The sequence below is a fragment of the Miscanthus floridulus genome, chromosome 19 (genome assembly GCF_019320115.1).
Source record: "Miscanthus floridulus cultivar M001 chromosome 19, ASM1932011v1, whole genome shotgun sequence".
In the NCBI taxonomy this organism is placed as follows: Eukaryota; Viridiplantae; Streptophyta; class Magnoliopsida; order Poales; family Poaceae; genus Miscanthus; species Miscanthus floridulus.
The window spans coordinates 31,624,970-31,642,331 of NC_089598.1; the positions used below are offsets into that span (position 1 = coordinate 31,624,970).

Genomic DNA, 17,362 nt, shown 5'->3' on the forward strand with positions numbered 1-17,362 from the left:
ACCGCCTATGACCGGAAGGTCCCGAGTTCGAGTCGTGGTCTCCTCGCATTGCACAGGTGAGGGTAAGACTTGCCACTGACACCCTTTCCCAGACCCCGCACAGAGCGGGAGCTCTCTGCACTGGGTACGCCCTTTTTTTTTTTGTTTACTCCAATTCTCCAAAGCATGACATGGTTAAAAAGTCGTCACCAACCGTGATTGTTTTTGGAAAAAAAGGGCCAACAAACAGAAAAAAGGATTTGTTACGTGAAATTAGATGGACCTATCTTGCTTAATGGATCAATAGATTTCATCTCTATCATCCTTTTTAGGCCAGTAGCTATGACCATTCGATCGATCAGGCCAATGACTCAGTGGGCACAGTCCATTCCATCGCTACACCTGTCGTCAGAGCGTGGCGCCAGGGTTCGACCCAGTGTGTTGCTTAAAAAGGGAACTGATAAGTTTCAATTATATCTCAAAATTCCAAACGACGAGAGAGAACTGTTCGCAATGCACATAAGGCTGGGAGGCACCATGGCCACATAAACCTGAACCGAGCAGCTGCAGTCGCAACCATTACCAGGGAGGCATCATGGCCGCATAAGGCTGGCAGGTGGGCACGGGACCACGGGTGTAGAAAAAAGGTAATATGATCCAAGATAAAGGGTGCGTGAATTTGAAAGATACATTCAATTTCACCCAGCACGTTGAACTATTCCAACTGTAGTCCAAATTACATTTACACCGAAAGAGCCAAAAAAAACAACAAACTTTAGACAACTCAATTGACAGCTTCATATAGTTCAGATATTAATATTTTTACCATAGGAAGCCTTCTAACCAACGCCGCCTTCAAAATTGTGATCTCTAGTGGGTGAATACGCCTTGTTCGCTTGGCTTATAAGCCGTACTTTTTCAGCCAACGAACGGTATTTTTCTCTCACAACAAATCAGCCAACAATACTTTCAGCCATGGCTTATCAGCCAAGCCAACAAATCAGTCTCTAAAGAATCGCAACATCATTGTTTTATTGTGTTAAGCTGAATCTTCGGAGAATTTATAGTGTTTGATGTTGCCCCACTGCCCCAGCACAAGTGAGCTTGGGTCCAAGCCTTAGCTCATAGCCTTGCTCAGCATCAGGTGAATCAGTAAGAGGATGCCGACTCCGATCATGACATTTTGCCTTGTCATATTTTCTGCAACTATCCGCCACCTGTAAGTATCAACCAGTAGATAGCTGCTGATAAAGCCTGTTTAAAATTTCATCTTTATCACTACCAGAAGATACATACTAGAATGCAACGCAAAGATCAGATTTGTTATTTTTTAAAAGGCAACCAGTAAGCTGACACCAGTGGACTTTGCTTCTTTTGAAATGAAGTTCAATGCATCTATGTGCTTTATGTTTGATTGGATAGAAAGGAAAAGAGATAATAAATGGCAATTTGAAATATCAGGTGCAGTAGAAGAATAGTTCAAATGGACGAATATCACAACAAAGGCAGGCAAAATTAAGCTAGTGAGATTATCAATTTTTGCAGAGGATACATGCTTGCTAGCATTATAAATAAGTTCATGAGTCAAACAGAATACAAAAAAGCCAAGACAGTATAGAATGCAACTCCAGTTCTATGGTGAACTGAATCGTGCGGTCAGAAACAAAAATTTCATTTCCATTCAAATGTTAGGAAGGGTGGGGGATGGATCGCTGTTGTGTAAATGCATGTGTTGTTTGTGTTCATGTGATCATGCAGTTGTGAGGATCTGCCTGAACTTACCAATTTCCTGCTACAAAAGTGTTCTGTTCTTTCGTGGCTTCCTCTACTGCAAATTCTTCCAGCAGCACGCGCTGACGTTCAGTAACCACCCTGCAGAATAAAATGTGTGCTATGAATTAAATCAAAGGGCAAGTGTTTTACCATAAAAAAAACAAAACGGCAACAAAATTAAGACCGTTTAATCCAAAGGCCATCAAATGATCAAATGTTTACTTAGCATAAACCAGGCTGAAAACTGATATATTGATGAAGAAATTGCTAAGAATACAATTATACATAGTAACAAGTGATACAAATACCAAGCTTTATTCTATTATTACTAGGCCCATTAGGACAAGCGTACACAGAGGAGTGCAAGAGCAAACATGCAATGAGCACAATCTAATCCAACTAGTTGTATAACTGTAGACTGCCGTGGATAAAAAGGGATCTCACTCTCACCAAAAGCCACCTATAACATTGAGTTGTTGCAGCCTGCACAAACTGCAGTCGTGTTCAAACTGCTCATTTTTTGAAACCTCCGTCTCCTAGCTCAGTCACTACAATACCTCGTGTGGCAACACATTTTCCATTTGTTGACCAAAGGAGTGCCATGTTTTACATTAAGTATAAACCACTAGTGGTTAAGTTTTTTTCTAGCATTTTACACTACAAGCTTCAATAGCAGCAAAAAAGAATAAGGACAACACTTTATACGTAAATTCCTCAAGGCTAACAAACAACGCTCACCCCTCATAACAATCTTCAGGATATAGCAGTCAAACCATAGAATTCTCCCTAGAAAAAACAAGAAAGAAAAAACGCTCAAGCTTTACCCAGTCCCTGCCTGTTCCTTCCCAGCTTCTCTCCAGTTCACAAGCCAAACGCACTGACAGACAGTGAGCAGTGGTGGACAGGATGCCGGAGTTCCAATTTCTCTGCTAACCACCTTGAACCACCAGGCCCAATTATCAGTCTCCCCACCCCAAGCACTGGTGAGTAACAAAATAGCCTAGAATGGACACAGGTGTTGCAACGCTGCAGGCCATGCTGACAGGAAGGCCAGAGGGATAGAGCGCCAGTGAAAGGACAGCATCGACACCAGTGTCTCCAGCAGGTGGTCGGCAAGTATGGACAGGTCACAGTGGGAATTTAACAGATTCAAAGGCGAGCCACAAGGGGGCGAAGCCACGGAGGATGGCAGGCGTCAACTAAAGGAATCTGCTAGGACAGAGGAGACTATCTGTTTCATCAGATCTGGAGACGAGAAGTAAGGAACAGAGTGGCAGATAGCCTGCCACAGCTATGGAATGGTGGTTTGCTCCATATTTTATTCAGTGGCAATGTGGGAAATAAAACAAAGTGTAGGGTAAAATGATGACAATGGCAGGCACACCGCACACCATCACAACCAACTCGATTTTCCAGAGTCGAGATGCTGAGTCTGATGGAGCAGTATTCTAAATATTGCTTATAGATCAATTTGTTGAGGAAAGGTGGCCGATCCGCATATGCTTCAATGTCATTTATTGAAGCATATAAATTGTGACGATTTAGAGTTATCTCATACTGCTAGTCTTTGTTTATCATTTATATAGAGAGTTATAGACTCATAACCAAACTGAGCATTTTAACTTGTTAAGAGGTTATCACATGCCAATCTCAGTTAAAGCTAGCCCAACTGAACAGCTTAACCATCTGTCTTCAGACTGGGTTGACTTCAGGCTGTGCAAACAGCCAAACAGTTCAGCAAATCCACTAAATCTGTACAGCTTCGACTCTTTTCCGCTTCATGGATGATTAATCATTACTTTTGTTCTGAACAATATAACAAGATCTTTTTAACGAAATGTGAGCTAACAGGCAACCAATCAATTGCCAACCCAATATACTTTTACTTCAAGGGCAGATGATCAAATGAACTGGAACACCAACAATTTAATATATATGGAGAAAAGCTATAGTATGTCGGCAAAAATTGTGCCAAGAAAAGGATAGCCAGCTTACGAGGGAAAATGAATTCGGAATCGGACATATTGGTCCCCGAAGTATCCTGACGGATCTGGCAATCCTAATAGAAATTATGATCATCAGCACTTTACTAGGAAAAGTCAGGTGAGGCATTTCTCAAATTTCATAAGTTACCTTTCCCCCTTAAAACTACAACTTGCCCTGGTTGGACTCCTTTGGGTATCTGGATAAATTCACCAGATGTCAATTAGGTAAAATGATGACAATTGAAAATTTCTTCAATGCCATTGAAACCTACAACCATCCCTTATGTGCCATCAGAAATTATGGGTTCCCTTCAATGCCATCAATTCTATTTTTTCTTTCCCTTGTGTGCCAATGGTGGTTACTTGCCTGTTAATTGGTTCTGAAAAGACAATTATATGCCTTCAATTTTCTGTGCAGTGATAAATAAGCCCATATCCAGCCTACTGTTCCTCTTCTAAAGAGCATGCATGTACACTCAAAAATTGTGATTATGTCTGCGTCTCGACGGAAATATAATTCTTCCATTAAGTATGTATAAAAAAATGAACCTCTCGCAAAAATGAAGTTCTGCAGAAATAATGCACAATCGGCGATGTGTGTGATGGGTAAAATAGTCACAATTGGTGCTATTGGATGATGATTTAAAGGCGTTAGCTTCTAACTTTACTAAAATTAGCGGTAGTGGCATAGAAGGGAAGAAAAAAATCCAAATGGATGGCAATAAAGGGACACTAAATTTTTCAATGGAACATAAGGGATAGTTATAGGTTTCAATGGCATTGACGGAATTTTCTCGAAGAAAAAATGGTGGGGAATAAATATATTATTTTAAACTTGAAAGCCTATCCACTAAATAAGTACACGCAGATATGTTTCGGCAAAACAGAGATTATCATGTGCATGGAGACATGTACCCATTGAAAATAACATCAAGTTATTAGTTAATAGTTATTACCAGGCATTTTAAATTTGAATTGAAATAGGCTCCATGCATATATGCAGTTATAGACAAGCAACACAAGAAGCAGATAAGATGATACAGGAAGTGCCTAGTAGTTTTTGTCAGTGTCAGTACACTTATGTACGGTTCCACCAAGAATTGTTACCTTCACTTCTGTTTTCCCATTTAAAGTAGGTACTTCAACTTTTCCACCAAGCATTGCCTGCAAGTTTTATAAAAGGAAAATCAGCATGAATGCGTCACAAGTAAACTATAAAAGCACAAACTCATTCTTTACAGAAATGTCAAAGAAAATCAAAATTGTTAGAGAAGTGCCAGCTTTAAAATGTTGCACAGAATTATAATAATGACATTATAACCAACTACAAATTCTGAATACACTGACACCCTAGTTGATCTTATGCCAGAAACCTTAAAGGTAAATCCAGAGTGAAACATTACAATGGAACCAAATGTGAAGTCAAGAAATCTTTTACTGAACGGCCTTCATTTGTCATGAAATGAAGGTTAGAATAATGATACATAAACTAATAAAGGGGAAGGACGACACACAATTTATTGTTAGGAAAAAATTCCTGAGGCTGAGTGAGAAATAGCATAGCTTTAGAATGTTCAAATGGAAAGGAGTAATACTGAAGCTATTACCTGTGTGAAGCTTATCCTTTTATCGACATGGATGTCAGCACCATCTCGGGTAAACACAGGATCAATTCCTACCTAGGATATACACAGTTGACTGGAGAATCAGAAGATATTTTCTTTGATACAAGACATCAATAAAATTGCATACAAAATATAAAAAATCATAATGGCCGCAGCTGATATAGCCTCTACCTCTAATAAGTACAGAAAACAGCACCCCATAACACCTATAAACCCACCAGCAGTTAGTAGTTATAAACAAAGAGAACTGCTGCCTGATCTCTCCTAATAACAGGGTGTTGGTTATGGTCTCAACCTTACATGGTTGTGAGAATCAAACACAGGTACAAATCACATTGAGACATATTAAGCCTGGTGACAAATTGGCAAAGGACATGCATGACATAAGGAATGCTAAAAGCATCCATTATATTTTGGTCACAGGTCCTTCACTAATAATATGTGTGGACCAAACAAGCTAACCTAATGCTCCCAGTGGTACTAACTTAAGTATCTTTGAGGAGGTATTTCTGACTATTGGCATTAAATAGAAATGAATGTGCTGGACCATCCAAGTCTAGAAGTAAGCCTGTGAAAAATGAATAAAGGCCAGCGTAAACACAAAGTGGCCTGAAGAAAGCTTTGAAGAAACTGATTCTGATATCGATGATAGGTTAGCAAGGACTGAGCTTTGAAATGGATCCTTTGGGTTCAGGCATGGTTTGACAAATGGGACTTTCCCTTTTTGTTTCCCTTCAGAACTAGAACAACTGCTGGAGCATACAATTCATCACTTACCGGCATGTCTCTAGTAAAAGTAGCTTTTTATTTAAAGCAAATTGTACATTTTGTGCTACCAAAGGCCATTTGAATTTAAGTAGGCATGACACCAGGCACATTTAACGATGGCTGGAATTGAAGGCATGGTTTCCCAGCAGAATGTGAACCGCTCATTTTGTGAATCCATAGTTTCCAATCTCTATTAAAATCATGACAGACCCTACCAAACTCAGAGAAATGTAACACTTACTACCACCTATGGATTAACCCTCAATTCTCATCCACAATTTCTGATTGTTACAGGCACACCAAATAAGAATTAATGTTACTTCCATCTGAAAGAACACATGGTTTCACGAGCACAATCAATCGAATTTGCTGATACATTGAAACTCTAGTAAGACAGACAAAACAAGTAAACATCTGAAAATTGCTTTGTTTTTTCTATCATTTCTGACTGGCACTCCAGAACAGTTAACACCAACAAGCCTATATTGCAGATATTTCTCTGATTAGGTAAGTAAATTTTGGGTAGTGGAATCCACTATTCCACTTAACTTATAGATCGATATATATGTATAAAAAGAACCGTGCATGGATATGGACTCTCACTTGAATTTTGATGTGTAAATTTCCAGATTGGACACCAAGTCCACCACTATCTCCAGCCTCCGGTACATTGATTGTGTCACCAGAATCAAGTCCTATGTTGCAGAAAACAAGAAAATCTTCAATGAATTATTACACTATTACAATGCAAACTCTACTGTTACATGTTCAGTCTATAGTAAACGTCAGGCAGAGTTTAACTAATAACTCCTTCAGGCAACAAGCCGTACATGCAAAGAGACGAGAAACAGCCCCACAAACTATAAAGCAACCAAATCCTTCTAATAGAGTGAAAAGAGCAACAAAGGCTACCAATGGGTATAGTATGTAAAAGCACCTAGATTTTGGCATGTTAGCTCAACTACATACAAGTTGTGGAAAGTTTCCAGTAGAACCAATGCACATATGACTCTCTGCAATCCTATATTCCCATTAGGATATATAGGACAATTGCACACAGTAACTTCAAAGTCCAAACAATCTAAACTTATGAGCATGTGCACATGTCTGGAAAAAGAACAAACTGAAAAAGGCAATTGAAGCTGAGTGCACAGTACCTGCTGGTATATCCAATTTTACATGTTTCATACCATCTACCACCCCTGAACCTTGGCATGTCAAGCAGTAATCCTGTGGAAAACTATCATTCATGAGACAGGGCAAAACACACTAAATGTTTATGGTACCTCCAGGAACATTACCTTTATTACTTTCCCAACACCTCTGCAAGAAGTACAAACGGATGTGAATGGATACATAGTGACCTGCATAAACCAATATGTGATGTCCAAACTCCGAAGCAGATGAATGTACCATATGTATCTGCAAGTACTTACTCTTCCCAAACCTTTACATGAGGGACAAGCATATATCTTTGCATTTGGCAAGTGACCTCTCCCACCTAACAGTAAAACAAAATCAGTATTAATGAGAAAAGAAAGAGGATATGGGCTAAATCAGAATGATCATTATTATATGTACAAAAACGATGGCAGCTTTGCAAAGAAAACTTTAGTATTAATTAGTTCTAACGCTACATACTTCAGCAAGTCATCTGTCGGGTACCTCAGAACGGGGTACCCCAAGCAAACATCGAAAGGGTCGCTAAAGTCCCATCTAAAAAATAAAATAAAAAAAGGTAAGTCGTGGGTCCCTCATCCGCCACGACCGAGCCCACTGGGTCCTCCACCTCCTCGCCTCGAGCCTCGAGCAGGAGGTCTCAGCATCCTCACGCAAACTCTGCTTCGTGCGAGGCTCCCCAGGGAAGGCCTCGGCAGGAAACGCCGTCTCCGCCTCGCCCGAGGCTCTCCACAGAAGGCCTCGGCAGGAGGTGCATTCTCCGTATCGCGCGAGGCCTCTCGCGCGAGGCCTCGGTAAGGAGCCTGATCTCCGTCTCGCGCGAGGCCTCATTCTCCGTGTCGCTCGAGGCCGGCTCGTCCGCAGCCCGTCGCCCCCCGCCTCGGTCAACCTCCCAACAGCACGTCACGTCTCATTAATACTTCAACCACTCCCGCAATCTCAGCCGGACGGTGGCTCAATGCCACAGAATGGCTGACGCGACCCGAGGTCGCATCAGCGCCATACCGGCCGGGACAGGGTACGGCGGGGATTACCGGCCACTGTGTCCTAACACTGTGTCCACGATCCGCGCCATACCGGCTGGGACAGGGTACGACGGGGATTACCGGCCACTGTGTTCTAACGCTGTACCCACGATCAACCGCCCGCTCAAGGCCTCGGCACTGTACACCAGGGCCTCGGCGATCTTGGGGTTCGTGCCTGCCGAGACCTCCCCACCGCAGTGCAAGCCTCGGCACCAACTAAGTTCCGGTCTCGCGCATAGTCCGTCCACGGTGGCTTGCACGTTCGCCGCCGCGTCCACTCCGAGGCATTCCCGGGGCTCCCACGACGCACAGGATCTGATGGGACGACCACGCCGCCCCAGTACTCCAAGGACGGACCACTCCTACGACCACGCCGCCACAGGAACAGGCCACAGGGTTCGGACGTGCCACCCCTATTGGCACGACGCCGCATAGTAATACATGTACGGTCCTTGTCCTCCCTTCAACTATAAAAGGAGAGGACTTGGGCCACTTAAAGGGGGGGGAGACTGGGTAACACACGCGCACATATTCCAGCCGCTTGAGAGCAACGTCTCAGACGGCCCACATGACACCCTGCTGAGACCTAGGACTAGTTCCTTCTCTCCCTTAGCTTGTAACCCCTACTACGAGCACTTCGGTGCAAGGAATACAAGTTCGATCTCTCAGACTGGACGTAGGGCACCGATTGCCCGAACCAGTATAAATCTTGTGTCTCTTTGCATCACCATCCGGAATCGGGAGCACGCAGAACAAATTCACTAGTCGGTTGAGGACCCCCCGGTCCGAAACACCGACATCATCATTCATAAATCTTAGCCTTTCAAGTCCCATCTAGTACAGTAATAGAACTACCTTGTGGGGCCTAAATCACAAGGTGTCCTAAGTTTGCTAGTGTCACAAGTCACAAGGTTATGATTGGTTACTACTTACTACTATTACATTGTTCACAAAACCCCATGGAGTGTCCAAATGAAACCTGGTAAACATATGACAATCTTCCTACAGATTTCAGACGATAACTATTTTCTAAAGAATGCTTCATTCAAATAACTACCATCCAAAACTTGATTCCAAAAGTTTATGACGGGAACAAAGAACACAAATAGTATTAGAAATAGCATCCTAATAAATAAATAACTAAATGAACACCACAGTTATCTTGCCATCACCTTAAATTTTAGATGCATGGAAACAGCTATTGAACTAATGGTGTCTCTGAAGTAGGTGTCAATTCAACAGACAAACTACTTGGATATATGACATGCGCAAATCAATAAACAAAAAATTTAGGAAAAATGTCAAAGCATAATGTACGAGACAGTTGAAAGCTCATTTCAGAAAATGACTTAAGTGCCTACTAACAGTAACTGCATGAAAACAAAGGTTTAAATTTTGATTTAACAGATACGCATACAAAAGCCAAGTGCAATAAAAAAAATGCTCCCGAGCAATAACTTCCAGCATATAAGTGTACTCACCACATGAATCACAAACATTTTTTGCATGATAGGACACTTGCTTTATGCAGCCATTGGCAGCTTCGCTAAAAGACAGATTCAATTGTACCTACTTAAGTTAAGATATAAAATAAGTTCAAGAAAAAAAAAAAGACAAAAGGAAAACGACACTTAAAATAAGAGGAACAAGCCTAAAAATGAACCTTAATATCATTTGCCTGCACGTTTATGTCTTGCTGGAAAACCTGAAAACCAAGAAAATAAGTATCATTTCATACTCTGCAGTCAGCACTGACATGACAAATGGAAGAAAAATGTGTTTGCAGGGACAGGAAACCACCTCAGAAAATATTTTATAGAATTTACTAGAGAAATGACCATCATTCTGTCTGTGGAATTCTGTGAAAGGGTCATGTTTCTGATTGTTGGATCCCGAGAATGTGTCATGATAGGACCCATCAAACTCTGGCCTTGACCCTCTAGAAAATAGCTGCAATATTACAACACAAAATAAACTTGTAGCAGATTCCAAAATAAATCACTCCAATCAAAGGGCTTGGAAGAATCCAAGTCATTTCCTAAAAAGGGGTAAAAAGGGAAACCAGACTATGACAACTTACCATGTCATATTGCTCTCTCTTTGAAGGATCCCGTAGTGTCTGGAGTCCAAAATGACCATAACAAGACTGTTAATTTTAGCGCAACAATGAAAAAATCAACAGGAAAACACAAATTGCGGTAACTTACTTGCCTCATATGCATCTCTTATTTCCTGAAACATCCTTTTTGCACCAGCCTTGCCTCTATTTGTGTCCGGATGATACTTTTTGGCAAGCTACACACATTTTTGTATTTAGAAGCAGAAGTGTAAATGATTCAATTAGCAAACAAAACCATCAGATCACACCATTTGTACTTTTTTTAATCTACGGAACATATTGCTAGCATGCATGCTGAAGATCAATCATTTCTATACTGTACCTTATTATTTACAAGTGAATCTGACCTCCCCATTCATTGTTCAACATATCTGCCTAATTTTCATCCTAATCCCAGTTTGTTCAGATTCTTAAAGCATATATGTTTGAAGGCCATATAAGTATACAATATCCATAGTCTGTATAATATAATAACAAAAATAGGTTTCCAGTCGCTGGCAGGATTCAATGGCACACCTAACGAAGCTACACAACAAGTGAAGAATCACACATGCAGTGCCTTCTTCAGAAATGTACAGCATCACACATGATGATATGAAAAAGATAGGAATAGATGAGATTGCCACTTGATCAATGGATATTAGATTCACAGAATGCTCATCTTAAATAAATAGTCCAATCATGAGCAAGCCTTGGAATATCTCAAGATCAACTGAACTGTAATGATACTCACGGAATGAAATGCCTTCTTGATGTCATCCTGCGATGCATCCTTAGGAACACCAAGAATTTTGTAGTAGTCCTTGTGTTTTGAACAACGGTGACCTGGCAAAAGCAACCATAAATGTTTAGTTGCCCTTTATGATTGCAAAAGTAATTGTGATGTGTAAACCAAGTATAATAACCTGTAGCATGAAAACTCCGGCTCAATACAAATGGTGTCAACATGAATCGACCATAGAACTTATCGCCAATATAGATGCCCGTAGAGCTGCAAGCTGCAATTCTCCAGATGAAAACAGAAACAAGCATGGGTAAGAAGCAGATAAATATGAGAGTAGCCGGTAAATGTATATACTTGATCTGAATTTAAATCTGAAAACTGCAGATGTCAAGAGTTATATTGTATCTGTGGCATATAATATTCTTCTCCAACAATAAACACAGAAACACATCCAGTATAGACAGTGCAGGGCAGTTGTTCCCAACTTCCACCCACATCCATTTCAAGGAAGGCATGAGTATGAAATGAGTCGGCTAAGCCCATAATCTAAAATTTGTTTAATCACAATAACCCTTCGTATTATATTCATATCGGGATGTGAATTTTAAGAGTTCTTTCTGCTAGTGTAGTTTGAATATAAATCTACAATTATTCAAATAATAAAAACATGTAACAATAAAACAAATGAACGAGAAAATGCATTGCACAAACGCGATTAGCAAGTCAATAGCCTGTAAAATGAACGGTTTGTAGGAAGTAATCAGCTGTTATCATTTTTCCCAAGCCCACCAGATTACCAAATTATCTAAATTTTTAATAGTAGATTTTCATCAGAAAGAGCAAAACTTCTCTCAAACCCAAACCAGCAAGGGATCAAACAAAACACACAAAATGGAACGGAGATTACGTGTGTTCCGCTGAATCCATGCGCACCTCTGCACGGCCACCTGCAAGCAAAACCCCCAAACAGAGTAAACAAGTGGCAGTCTGGCACTCCCCAAAACCCAAACAGGAGGGCAAAATGGACAGGGAACTAAGTGAGCGCTCGCTCGTCTCACCTCGCCCGACCGGGGCGCAAGGTACCTCGACGCATGCCTGAGCCACCCGAACCGACCCATCGGGGGCGGCGGCGCAATGGGCCAATGGAGACAGGTCGACTCGGGCTGCGGAGACTGCAGTCGTCTGGAGCGCTTGGCTGAGAGGTCACCGGGCTGGCGAATCTGGCGATCAACAAGACCTGCGGAGAATCAGCTCGGTTTGGAAGAGCTGCTAGATGATTCCGGAAGCGTGCCGGGTCGAGAAGCCCCGGCGACGGCGAGGGAAGAGCGGCGGCATGTGACTTGTGAGGGGATCGTGGATTGGGGGGGAAGAAAGGAAGAAAATTGCTTCAGGGACTGGGAGGGTTTCGGGGAAATGGGCTGCGTCATCGACCTAGCTGATGATGGGCCTTCTGCTTCCTCCCTTTAACACAACTCCATGGCTTCATGGGCCTTGTTTTATTGGCTCGAGAGTTTTCGATCCTTTGGCGCGTTGAAACTCATTTCACCAGAAACGGCTAAATATTTGCCAAAGGGTTTTTGCGGCAAATTTGGTCCGATGAATGCGAAACACATGTCTGGTAGTAGCTGCTAGACTACCACTCCTGCAGTGTCGTGCTACAGTAATAGTCTGTCCATGTCAGCGATGGCAACCTACTGTACTACTGTTGGCTGCTTCTAGCTCGCAGCCGTTGTCCCTCGGAATCAGCCATTGTCTCATTGACTAAATTTAGGCCGTGTTTAGTTCCGAAAATTTTTGGCTTTGGGTTACTGTAGCACTTTCGTTTGTATTTGGCAAAAATTGTCTAATTATAGACTATTTAGGCTTAAAAGATTCGTCTCGCCAATTACAGGTAAACTATGCAATTAGTTATTCTTTTTACCTATATTTAATGTTCCATGCATGTGCCGCAAGATTTGATGTGACGGGGAATCTTGAAAATTTTTGGTTTTTGGGTGGGATCTAAACATGGCTTTAGAACTGTATTGATCTTGATGCAAATTTAGATCAATGCATTTAGAACTGCATTCAATCCCCTGACATTGGTTGATAAATTTGCTTAGGCAGTGTTTGGATCAGGACTAAAGTTTAACCTCTAAAGTTTGGTCTGCTAGGGCTGTTTGATGTATAGGCTAAACTTTAGTCCTCTAATCTACGATGACCGATTTGTCCTCATTTAATTATCCATGCACAACCATACATGCTGAGCGGCAAGAGGTATGGGGCGTCCAGCGTCTGTCCCCAAGGGAGTTTAGTCCAGTTTAAGGCCTCTTTGGGAGCAAAATATTTTAGCCTAGTTTTTAGTCATTTACTCACTTTTAGCCCTCCTGTTTTGATCTCCATGGCAAAAAAAAAAAACTAAAAATGCAGGGACTAAAGTTTTGTCATAGGATCCAAACAGAGCAGGGATTGAACACCATAAGGCGGTGTTTGGTCTCCTGCTGGGTTGTTTGATCCATAGGGCTAAACTTTAGTCCTTTAATCTATAATGATTGATTTACCCTCATTTAATTATTCATGCACAGCCATGCATGCGAGCAGCAAGAGGGTATGGGGCATCCAGCGTCTGCCCCAAGGAAGTTTAGTCCAGTTTAGGACCTTTTTGGGAGCAAAAGATTTTAGTCCAACTTTTAACCATTTGCTCATTTTTAGGCCCCTATTTAAATCTCTATACGAAAAAAACTTAAAATATATGGCTAAAATTTTGCAATGGAATCCAAGCAGGCCTAAATTTCTTGGACGAGGTGTGTATCAGTATATGCAGTACTCTCTGTTCGGTGTCAGGTGAAGTGTTGGATCTATGACTACTAGAGTACTAGTAGCCTTTGTATCTCTGCAAATTAAGGCCCGGTTTAGATTCCACTTAAAAATAAAAAAAATTTAAGATTTTTCGTCACATCAAATCTTGCGGCATATGCATAGAGTATTAAATGTAGATAAAAAGAATAACTAATTACACAGTTTGTCTGTAATTGGCGAGACGAATCTTTTAAATCTAAATAGTCTATAATTAAACAATTTTTGCCAAATACAAACGAAAGTGCTACCGTAACCAAAATAAAAAAAAATCGGAACTCAACGCGGCCTAAATCAGAAGTTGCAAAACAGTTTTAACATCGCCAACTGACAAGTCCACGTCAGCGAGAGGTACGACCGTACGAGCGCCATTATCGATATCTGCTCGAAGCTAAGGCCTGGTTTAGTTTCCAAAAATTTTCATCCAAAAAGTCACATCGAATCTTATGGTATATGCATGGAGTACTAAATGTAGATGAAAAAAAACTAATTGCACAGTTCTCGACAAAATCACGAGACGAATCTTTTAAGCCTAATTAGTCCATGAAAAGCCTTAAGTGCTACAGTAACTCACACGTGCTAATGACCGATTACTTAGTATCATTAGATTCGTCTCGCAGTTTTCTGATGGGTTCTGTAATTTGTTTTTTTATTAGTATCCAAAAACCCCTCTCGATATCCTTCCGACACATCGATGTGGCACCCAAAATTTTTCATTTCGTGAACTAAACACACCTTAAATATCACCATTTTCAAAAGTGCGGCCCGGGTTGTTTACAAACGGTGGGAGATCTCAATCTCAGGGTTCCCCCCAGCGTGACGCTCGTCTAATGGCGAGCATCTGGAAGATGGACGTCAACGGATGACAATATAATATATAGACCAGACGCAACTCTACAGCGTGGACACACAGGAATTGATTAAGCTTCCGCGGCGCCGGTAGTGCCGTATCGTTTGACTTGGAGTATGCTTGTGTCCTCCGTCACGCCACAAAACGGCCGCGTGACCGAGCGCGCAATTTACACACATTTTGTTGCTCGTGCTATGGGGACAAAACTGTTGTTACGAACACACGCTTAATTTCGTATGAATTTGATTATTTTCACGGGAGTTCGTATGTTTGAGACGACAGTGCTCTGTTGGTTTCTTGCATAACTTCAAAACCATCCATCTCCATCCGGGAAGTAGGAGTAAACCATGTGCCGGTGTGGACGAAAAGACACAATAATCAGTCAACACTTATCTCAATCTTTTTTCTAAATCTATTTAAATACTAATTTCTCAAGTAACCCAGCCAAGTTCATGTACTACTAGTATCTTACACCTCCAATTCTTCAACGGCAACGAAAGAAATGAATCAAGAACTCTTTTTTTTTCAAAGTACTATACGCTAAGACAAAATATTTGAAAAAGAAACCTATTTGCAGCTGAACGACGGAATCACCGCTTCAGCGGTGCGTTCCCACTCGCGTGCGACCTGCTTCGTCTCGCGGATCACATTCACATGGCGATGGATTGTGGATACGTCTGCAGATCGCTCCATACATGCAGCGTCTCGTCTCGTCCCAATTCTCTCGCCGCGCATTGATACGCCACCAGACCACGTGCAGTGTCCGTGCGACGACATGGCTGCCGTTGCCGTTTCAACGGACGAATGGGGCAAGTAGGCGAGCAGCACATGCGAGCGCACGCTCAAGCCTGCCGCTGCTGGGCGATGGCCTTCTCCTCGTCGTTGTCCTCCTCCGTCTCGCTGTCGCCGGCCGCGGCGCCGACTCTCGCGCCCGTGACAGCGGGGGCGACGCCGAGGCAGTCGAAGCGCACGCTGCCTTTAGCTGGGGTCACCGAGCAGTCCGACGCGCCGCCCGTCTTTTCACGCCTGGTTCTCGTGGACCCTCCCGTCGTCCCCGCTGCCACGGCCGCCTCCTCCAGGTCGGGCGCCCTCCTCGACGACGCGGACCAGAACGGGACCCGCGAGGAGAAGGTCCGGGTGATGAACGACGGCCACCGGTCCGACCTCCCGAGCCGCGCGCTCCTGGCGCCGCCGTTCCCGCGGGCGTCACGCTCACGCGGCCCCGTGCGGCGCAGGCTCTCCTCGCTGGCCGCGGCGACCATCTCCCTGCGCACGTGCTCCGGCAGCCGAAGCGTGAACCGCTCCAGGTCGCCGTCGAGGCGCGTGGCGAGGGAGTGACCCGTCGAGTGCGACCGCGGGACGACGGGCGGCGCCGGCCGCCCCGACCGGGACCTCACCGCGCGGCGCTGGCTCCCGATCCGCTCCAGCTCCATCGCCTCATCCCGGCGCCTCCTGTCCTCCTCCTCCTCCTCCTCGGCGCCATCGTGGCTCACGTCGATGGTGGCCACCTGACCCTGCTCCTGCTGCGCCTCCCCCGTCGCCTCACCGGAGCCGGCCGCCTCAGCCGCGGCCGCGGGCTCCTCGGGATCGAGGTTGCACCGGCAGACGGGGCACGTCACGTGGCCGGCGAGCCACTCGCCGATGCAGTCCGGGTGGAAGGCGTGGCTGCAGCTGGGCAGCAGCCGGAGCTCCTCGTCGTCCTCGAACTCGCTGAGGCAGACCGCGCACTCGAGCGGGGCGTCCTTGCCGCCGCCGACCCGGAGCGCTTTCGCGTCGGCGTACCTCATCGTTGGGAACGACGCGACCACGGCGGGGTCGAGCCCGCGCTGCTGCTGGTTCCGCTGCTCTTGCCGCGACAGAACGAGCAGCGCGGCTGCCGGGATCCCGGGCCCCGCCGAGGCGCCCCGTCCGCACCGCCGCATGCACACGGAGAAGAAGCCGATGAAGAAGAAGGCCGCGATGAGCGCCACCAGCAACACGACCATGGGAGCGCTGAAGCTGGGCGACTGGCCCGGCATGCCACCTCCGCCGTCACCGTTATCCTTGTCCCGCGACGGGCTCTGCTGCGCGGCGGCGGGAGCGTCGAGCAGCAGCAGTAGCAAAAGCAGCGTGAGCACGGCGAGCGGCGGCCGCGACTCCGCATGGTGGCGAGGCGTCGTCATCTGGCGGTGGTGGGTGGGCGGGGTGCGTTTCTTGGACTAAGTCGATGGCGCGCGCGCGGTTGTGCATAATAAAGTGGTGACTGGCAGAGGGCCAGGGGTGAGGGAAACGGAAATGGTGCGGTCGTGGCGTCTGGTGGCTGAGCGGCAAGCAGTCGCGGTCGCACACTCGCACGTCAGGTCTGATGGGTTCGGGACTTTCGTTACCGGGGTATTTTTTTAGCTTATTTTTTGGATCGAAACAGTGTTTCACCAAGCGAATGGAACCATTGGTGTCCGCGACCATCCAGCCATCCAAGTGTCCGGAGTAGGTCGCACACCCGTACCGTACCCGTGCATGG

The 17,362-nt window shown here is 44.4% G+C and overlaps 2 protein-coding genes across 5 annotated transcripts; both read right to left on the reverse strand.

Annotated features, from left to right (window-relative positions):
- Nucleotides 1–672: 672 nt before the first annotated feature.
- On the reverse strand, nt 673–12,527 carry LOC136528606 (chaperone protein dnaJ 1, mitochondrial-like). Of its 4 annotated transcripts, none has more exons than XM_066521564.1 (19): nt 12,236–12,527; nt 12,085–12,124; nt 11,359–11,451; nt 11,187–11,278; nt 10,546–10,629; nt 10,415–10,453; nt 10,135–10,284; nt 9,998–10,039; nt 9,816–9,903; nt 7,567–7,631; nt 7,432–7,494; nt 7,288–7,360; nt 6,734–6,825; nt 5,345–5,416; nt 4,845–4,901; nt 3,886–3,934; nt 3,748–3,802; nt 1,762–1,851; nt 673–1,196 (listed from the first exon to the last, which is right to left on the reverse strand). In XM_066521564.1, exons 1-19 carry the CDS (start codon nt 12,293–12,295, stop codon nt 1,097–1,099), a joined length of 1,404 nt encoding a protein of 467 aa, XP_066377661.1. In that variant the 5' UTR covers nt 12,296–12,527; the 3' UTR covers nt 673–1,096. The 4 variants fall into 4 exon arrangements, with proteins under 4 accessions (XP_066377661.1, XP_066377658.1, XP_066377662.1 ...); XM_066521561.1 differs by having other exon boundaries at nt 3,748–3,811; XM_066521565.1 differs by having other exon boundaries at nt 1,118–1,233; nt 3,748–3,811.
- A 2,724-nt stretch (nt 12,528–15,251) lies between these two features.
- Nucleotides 15,252–17,084, reverse strand: LOC136528138 (E3 ubiquitin-protein ligase ATL31-like). The gene has a single exon (XM_066521052.1). It carries the CDS (start codon nt 17,022–17,024, stop codon nt 15,705–15,707), a length of 1,320 nt encoding a protein of 439 aa, XP_066377149.1. The 5' UTR covers nt 17,025–17,084; the 3' UTR covers nt 15,252–15,704.
- Nucleotides 17,085–17,362: the final 278 nt, after the last annotated feature.